The sequence below is a fragment of the Tursiops truncatus genome, chromosome 10 (genome assembly GCF_011762595.2).
Source record: "Tursiops truncatus isolate mTurTru1 chromosome 10, mTurTru1.mat.Y, whole genome shotgun sequence".
Classification (NCBI taxonomy): domain Eukaryota; kingdom Metazoa; phylum Chordata; class Mammalia; order Artiodactyla; family Delphinidae; genus Tursiops; species Tursiops truncatus.
Window position 1 is genome coordinate 37,089,815 of NC_047043.1, and position 7,550 is coordinate 37,097,364.

General features: G+C 40.2%; 1 protein-coding gene across 1 annotated transcript; it reads right to left on the minus strand.

The window, feature by feature from the left end:
- Positions 1-474: 474 nt before the first annotated feature.
- Positions 475-7,461, minus strand: SRSF3 (serine and arginine rich splicing factor 3). Its single transcript, XM_004311462.4, has 6 exons — positions 7,313-7,461; positions 5,385-5,592; positions 3,950-4,084; positions 1,750-1,788; positions 1,451-1,537; positions 475-1,267 (listed from the first exon to the last, which is right to left on the minus strand). The coding sequence occupies exons 2-6, from the start codon at positions 5,588-5,590 to the stop codon at positions 1,240-1,242; spliced, it is 495 nt and encodes a 164-aa protein (XP_004311510.1). The 5' UTR covers positions 5,591-5,592; positions 7,313-7,461; the 3' UTR covers positions 475-1,239.
- Between the last annotated feature and the right edge of the window lie 89 nt (positions 7,462-7,550).

Consider the following 7,550-nt stretch of genomic DNA (forward strand, 5'->3'; position numbering starts at 1 on the left):
CAATTTAGAATCCCCATGCAACACCTCAAATTATATAAAATGGAAGCAATTTTTAAAAGCTTTGTGGAACGTATTCATGCTAATTTTTTTTTTTAAACCAGCAACTTTGGATTATAATGTATCAGGTGGATATATTTTAAAATGTTGGTCACTGAATATCAAGGACTTTGAACTGGCTTCTACTCCTAAAAATGTATCATCGCTTAGGTGGACAACCAAAAATTTCCTTCACTTCAAAAGCCTCAAATTGTGTTTCTTACAGAATAAGATTTGTGTAACCAACTGCCTTCTATGGGACAAGAAATATGGTAATAGTGGGTTCAACTATTACACAATTAGGTTAATATTTTATTTTCAAAAGCACTTTACAAGAAAATGTAAGTATGGCTTCCAATAGGAATGTTATACCTGGACTTGATTGGTACCAAGCTCAGATTTTAGTTTTGCAAGGAAAAACAGGCTTTCAGGTTAAACAACAATTTGTAACCAAAACTTTAATCCCAAGGATTCTCACAAAACATATTACAAATGACAGCATGAAAAAAAAAATCTTGCACAGTAACTCAAAGTTCAGCTCTACAATGTACCCTTAAACTGGCAGGACATAGGTATCTTGAATAGTCTCAAATTTCCAAATAATATTACAAAGAGCTAGGTATCCATATACAGCAATCACAGAAGGTAAACTAACTTTCTTGAAACTTCTTAGATTCTAAACCCACTGGACAACCTCTTGTCCGGTGTGAAGACTAGTGGAATTTTTAAACCTCTAATCTAGTTTAAGGGTGCAGCTTTAATTTTTACCTGCTGGCTTGTGTTCACAGCAGCTTTTAAAGACCGCTTAACTACAGCTGCATACCATATCCCAGCTACAGAGTCTTTTCAATTTTTGCCAGTTTTGTTTCCGTAATATTAAACATCACACTTTAGCTGGGCAGGAGTTAGAGGTTTATTATCAGTCTGTGCAAGACTAAAAATTCAAAGCAAATTCAATTTTGCTTAAGGGAACATTGTAAAGTAACAATTCTTGATATTACATGCCTCATATGATCCATTTCAAACCATAGAGAATTACATCTTTATGTGTCACTGTTCCAAGAGACAAACAAATGTGAACAGCTAAAACATTTTAAAAATGCACCAAGCTTATGAAGTCTCAAACAAAACTTGAATTTTCTGTACATACTCCTGTCAAATGAAGTTATTTCCTGTACACCACTCCTCTTGCAAACTGGTCTTCTATTTCCTTTCATTTGACCTAGATCGGCTGATAAACAGAAAAACAGAAGTTACACCTGTAACTCCGTTACACTCTGACAAAACATCAAAAGATTTTTATGGGAAAAAGTTGTAAAATTTTTATCCAAGTGGCTTAAAAGAAGACCTATTTCTACTTTTAATACATTATGTATGCAAGGTCTTAAATGGCTCAGGTCATTAAAGATCTTACCTACGAGACCTAGAGAAAGATCGGGACGGCTTGTGATTTCTCTCCCGGGACAGTGATCTCTCTCTTCTCCTATCTCTAGAAAGGGACCTGAAGTCAGAGGGAAAAGAAAAACAGTGCCATTCAGGATTATACACAACAAATACTTATAAGAGAAGTTTCTGAAAGCTAAAAGCTATGCCAGTTGATTCATTACTGAAGTCAAGGTCTATCACCATTAACCAAGTCATTTGGGAAACAGCTTAGGAATAGCACAGACACTCCCACTTCTGAGAATGTGGCCCCCAAAAAAGGTTATTCACCTGCTCCGGCTGCGGGAGAAGCTTCTCCGTCTTGGAGATCTAAAAGCAGAAAACAGGGAAATTAGGCCAATTGTCAATTAGCATTTATGGCGTGAGGCATTTCCCAACTTTTCAATCTCACTGTTGGGCCCAGTGAATGTGCCGAAGAACTGGCACCCATCGTCCAAAAAATAAAAAAAAATTTTTTTTAAAAAAAGAAAAGAAAAAAAAGGCACAGAAGGATTAAGGAACCAAAAGCTCAAGTGAAAAGCAGGTATTCCAACCATGGATTCACTTTAACAAAGAATGCTTCACAGCAGATCTGTCCAATGCAAAACTTCATGTCAAACTAACTTCACTACCCAAACACCACACCAAAATGTAGTCCCACAAGTAGTTCCAAAAACAGTACCATAAACCAGTATTTGGAACCCATGCAAACCTGCAAGTCCATGACAAGACTTAGGTACCAGGTGGATAGTGTAATTTTGTGAAAACGCGCTAGGTGTAAATACTGATGCCATTAAGTGCTACATTAGAACTGCATTTGTGATCATCACATTTAAGAGTGTGTTTAGGCTTATCAAAATTACCTTAGCTTGGCCCACTTCACCCCCATAATTTAAAAATTTTGAAAACTGTTAGTAAAACCATTTAAAGGTGATAGGATTCAACAAATTTTTGCTAGAAAGGAAAGCTAAATCTGTTAGAGTTATTAAAATTTTTAGTTTGGCATCTCACACATGCAAATAAGTTTCACTTGAAGGTCTAGTTACATTATGAGTTCCCTATCACCCTTAAAAGTTTTATTCAAGCAATATATATATGTACGTTACCATTCAATTATGCACAGCCAGCCTTTGATCCAGAAAAAAAGAATTACTTTAAGCCGCTTACTCCTTATTTTAACCAGCAGTAAACTGTATAAGCAGGAAAAACTTACTAGTTTTTGGGTTTCAACAAGCTAGAAATGGTGAGGTGAGGCTGCCGGACTGACGGCCAGGAAGAATTTGCTGAAAAGGTTTTGCCAGATGTTGCGTTGGATTTAGTTGGTTGGCGAAGGGGGTGTTGTGGATTTTTCCTGCTTTTTTGTTAGCCGAAGGCTGCTGCTGTAGTTGTTGTGAAGACATTTGGTAAATAAACAGCTGAGCTGATTGGCCAGGAATGTGTGGGCGGTCGAGGTGGCTGCTGCCGATTTGGTTAAGGTTGGAGAGAAGGCTGAGAGAAAACAGCATGCTCGGGAACCAAAGGGCGGTGCAACCTGACGACTGGCCATGCCTGGGTCATGTGAAACGACACCAGCCAAGCTGAATGGGGCGCGCTGGTCACATGACGCTGAAAGGGCTAGTTGACTGGCTAATGCAGACTCAGAGGGTGGTGAGAAGAGACATGATGGTGACTCTGTAACGGGGTTCATTTTTATTAATAGATGGACCAAAAAGCACAAAAAAAAAATGAAAAACAAGCCATCAGTACAACCATCTATTAGCTAACAAATACTCTTTATTATGATGGGCAACAGTGTGTTTTGTTTTTCAAAACAGCAAAAGGGGCAAGATTTTGAACTCCTATCTCCTAGGACTTCACTCACCTGTAAGAGGTAAATTCAGTCCTACAGAAACTATTTGGAGGTCTGAGGAGATGTGGAGTTAGCATCCAGACAATACTGCCTGGTCCAAGAACGATGCCATTTTCAATTATAAAAAAAACTGCATTCTCTCCTATTTGGGTTTGAAGAACAGATGACTGGGATTACTTTAGCCCCCTTTATTGGTCAGTGACTTAAGTTAGTTTCAGAATGATTTCTACTTTACCAGTTGTAACATTAAAACAGCTGCCTGCTTGATAAATATTACAATCGTGCTAATAGAAAACACATTTTTGTGAAGAGCTAGAGTTGAATGTAATGTTTGTCATTATGGAGTCAAGAAATGGAAAAAGGCCTAAATTGAAGTATAAGGGAAGACTTGGAAAGATGCAACTAGAAGATGAACTAGAAGATAGATCCAAGATAGAAGTTACTGACTACCAACATGAACAATGACCTAAAGACAAGCCAACACTCAGCACAACTCACATATCCCAAACTACACCCAGCAAATGTTTCATAAAAACCTGATTCCTCAAAATTTAAAACCCACCAACAAACTTTAAGAGAAATACCTGCTCCTATTAGCTACTCCATTACACCAATACCTCTAAACACGCTCTCTCTAAGTACCTGCGGCGCGGTGGAGGACTCCTCCTCCGATAATCATCTCGAGGGCGACGACCCCAAGAAGGAGGTGGGCCACGATTTCGACTTCTCTTTTCACCATTCGACAGTTCCACTCTTACTCGGCAGCCACATAGTGTTCTAGGAGGAGAAGAAACGTTAAATTTAAAGCAGCCCAACTGTCCTTCTAGGAGATTAAAGCAAGGGGAAAAAACCCCCACTCCTATAGCTAGCTTCTTTGCAAAAAATACATCTTAATGTCTGCAGAATCCTTAATACCAAAGCAAGTTTTAGTTCCCTTATTTTTTCTAGTAAAGGAAACCAACTTCCTTACATTTTATTGCCGTTAGTCTGATCACTGGACTCAATGTTAACAGGTGCAATTTAAGTGTGAAAACGCCTGGATTCATCCTCCCAGAACTAGTTCATCTGTACATCCTGTTTCGACTTCTTCCTTTGAGGCTGCAACAACTGTTTACCAATCTTACTCTGTGTATCCGTTGGTCTCCTCTCCTCCCCAACCCCCCCGCCCCCCGCCAGGTAAGTAGCAGTAAGTTAAGACAGAAGCATTCTGGCCATTTTACATCTCCCTCTCCCCTCAATCATCACACACAATACTTGACACATAAGACTACTGAGAACAGGAGGAAAAAAAAAAGGGCAGTTATTTCCCACCTTTTCACTGGTCCACAACCATTATGTTTAGATAATTCACCATATGTGGACAGTGACTGGCAAGAGGTGGGGCCCTGGAAAAATGTTTCTGTAACCTGCTTAGAATAATGACCTTTTTTACAGCTTTACAGCCAACTCTCAGACCCTTTAATTTTTGGATCTTAAGGATTATTTTCCTTGTTTTCATGAAATCCAACGGTTTTCAAATGCCAGGAAGCAGAAGGGCAACACCTGTTCACTGTTAAGACTCAGGTGTTGCTTATCAGCCAGCTAACAGACCATTGTAAATGCAAAGGGAAATAGCTGTATGAGCCACAGTTCCTAAACAAAATTATTTCCAACATGTAAAAGATAATAGTACAATAAACCCACGTAACCATCATCCACCTACAATCAGTTTGTGGCCATAAGAGAAATGTCTGATTCCACAATTATTTTAGAAACAATTCAAAGGTGACAACACAGTTGATGCTTTGTGGTGCATTTAGATTAAAATGTTTCAACCATATGCAGCTATCCACCCACCAAGAACTGACCGTTAAAATTATTTTCTTCAATGGCCAACTGAATAAAAAGAAACTTTTCCTAGGTATCTACACTAAAACTGTTCACTCCTTTGATTGTCAGAAAAGGTTTATGTAAATCTCCAGTAACATCAATTTCAGATAGCCAAGAAGCCATCTACAAGCCACGTATCCTAGAGATTTTAAATATTAAAACACGATCAACATTATTTATCATTAGTATAAATTAATCAATAAATTACCTCCCATCTAGCTCTCGGACAGCATCGGCTGCATCTCGAGGATCTTCAAATTCAACAAAAGCAAAGCCAGGAGGGTTTCTAGCAACCCACACACTTCGGAGTGGTCCATAATAGCCAAAAGCTCGTTCCAATTCAGTCTTGTTACCATTGTTTCCAAGATTACCTACATAAACTTTACAGTCCAACGGACAGGAATCACGATGCATTTCTGTAAAAAAACAAAAAAAAACCCCCAAATATCATAATCCACACAGTGAAAAACAGATCCTTAAGAAAGAATTCAAAAATACTAAAACCCCCCAACACTAAAAGCACTACCCTTTAAACAGTTACCGATAACTGCATGGAAGCCAGCACAGATTGCCTAAGAAAAAAAAAAAGCCTCCTTGAAGAGTGAGGGGAAACAACACACTGGAGGAGCATTTACCACAAAGTGGAAACTGAGTTAAGGACTTTACCTATTTCAAATTAATCTTAAAAAACTAAACAGAAAACACCTAGAAAAGTAGGACAGCCTACTCAAAAGCAAATACAACTCGCTGAAGACAAACCACTAGAAACGTGATACTAATGTGCCTTCACAGGCCAGAAGTTAACCAGCTTCATTCCTCAAGCAGCAAGACAAACTTGTTATTAAAAGATGTACCTCATTCTATTCTCAACACCCAAAAAGTGTTAACCCAAATGTCCAGCAACAGGTAAGTGGATAAGCAAAATATATTATCCATACAATGGAGTACTATTCAGGAATGAAGTACCCATAAATGCTACAAACGTGGATGAAACTTGAAAGCATGCTAAGTTACAGATACCAGACACACAAGTGCACATATTACGATTCTGTACATGTGTAATATCCAAAATGAGTAAATCCAGAAGTAGATCAGTAGCTACCAGGGGCTGGTGGAGGAAAAGGGGACAGGACAAAAGGGAAGTGGCTGCTTATGTGTACGGGTCACCTTAGGGGGTATAAAACGGGTTAGAACTAGAGAGATGGTAGCTGCATAACATTGCGAATGTACTTAATAACCTCTGAATTGTGCACTTTAAAATGAATCTTACGTTAATTCACCTCAGGGGAAAAAAGTTGTTATACAAGAATTTAGGCACTTAGGGGGCTTTGATAAATCTTAAGTACTTACGAAGTCGTCTCAGCAATGAATCTAATCAACTTATAGGCCAGTATCAACTGCATAAAAGAGCAGCCAGTCCAAGAACTCAGCTCAAGAACCACTTTCTTCTCTCTCTGGGCTTATCCAATTAAACAAGCCAGTCCAGACACATCCTATTTGTGTGACCCCACCCTGCACCCAGGAGAGTTATGAGACCAAACCATTGCCGGGAAATGGGTTCTTTTCCTTTTTCCAAAAACTTTACCGTGACCAGTTACAGGCCTACGTATTAATGCAAAGAGCTACAAGAACAAAACAGCTCAAGGAAGAGCGGTTTAAAAAAATAAAAGTGATTGGGTTCAGACTATAACAAGTTAAAAGAACATAAAAATGAAGATGAGTACAGAAATCATTTACTAGGGATGGATCGAAAGGCCCAATCTTGATTACTGACTTGAGGAAAAAAATCATGAGCAGCTACCTAAGAAAACGCGGGGCCTAAAAAAAAAAAGGCGCCATAAATTGAAAAGCCGCGGCCCGGAGTACGACGGACTACCGAGTCCTCCTTCGCCTCAACTCTCGGGCAATCTCACTTTCCGGTTCACGCCCCCAGTGAAGAGTTAAAAACACCTCCACTTTGAGACCTGGATATATCCTCCGAGGGGCCGGGGGCCCCCGCCACCGCCCCGTGCTGAACGTCACAAAATGGCGGCAGCGTCTCTTTGTCTCAATCCGGCGCCGCCATTGGGCCTGGCCCCACTTCGGTCCCGTTAAGGCCCATTTCCCACCTCATTCCTTTAGTCGCTGGTCACTTACCGAGACCTCGGGTTAGAAACGCGTAGGCTCAAATCCACACACCCCCAGCTGGGTCTTCCTGGTCCCCTCGCGCCTGGCACCGACAGATGCTCTCCCACACCCGTCGTCCACGAAATGGCGGACCACCGCCGTCTCCTCGCCCTTATTTATAGGCCATGCTGTAGTCACATGACTGGACGGGCTCGCCCAATGAGGGGCGGAGGAGGCTGTGACGTAATGGCTACAAACTCAGCGAGAA

Coding starts and splice junctions, on each gene's coding strand:
- SRSF3 (XM_004311462.4), bottom strand. CDS start 5,590: ATGCATCGTGATTCCTGTCCGTTGGACTGTAAAGTTTATGTAGGTAAT. Junction 4,085..5,384: donor GTCCGAGAGCTAGATGGGAG/GTAATTTATTGA, acceptor TTCTCCTCCTAG/AACACTATGTGGCTGCCGAG. Junction 1,268..1,450: donor TCTTTCTCTAGGTCTCGTAG/GTAAGATCTTTA, acceptor TCTGTTTATCAG/CCGATCTAGGTCAAATGAAA.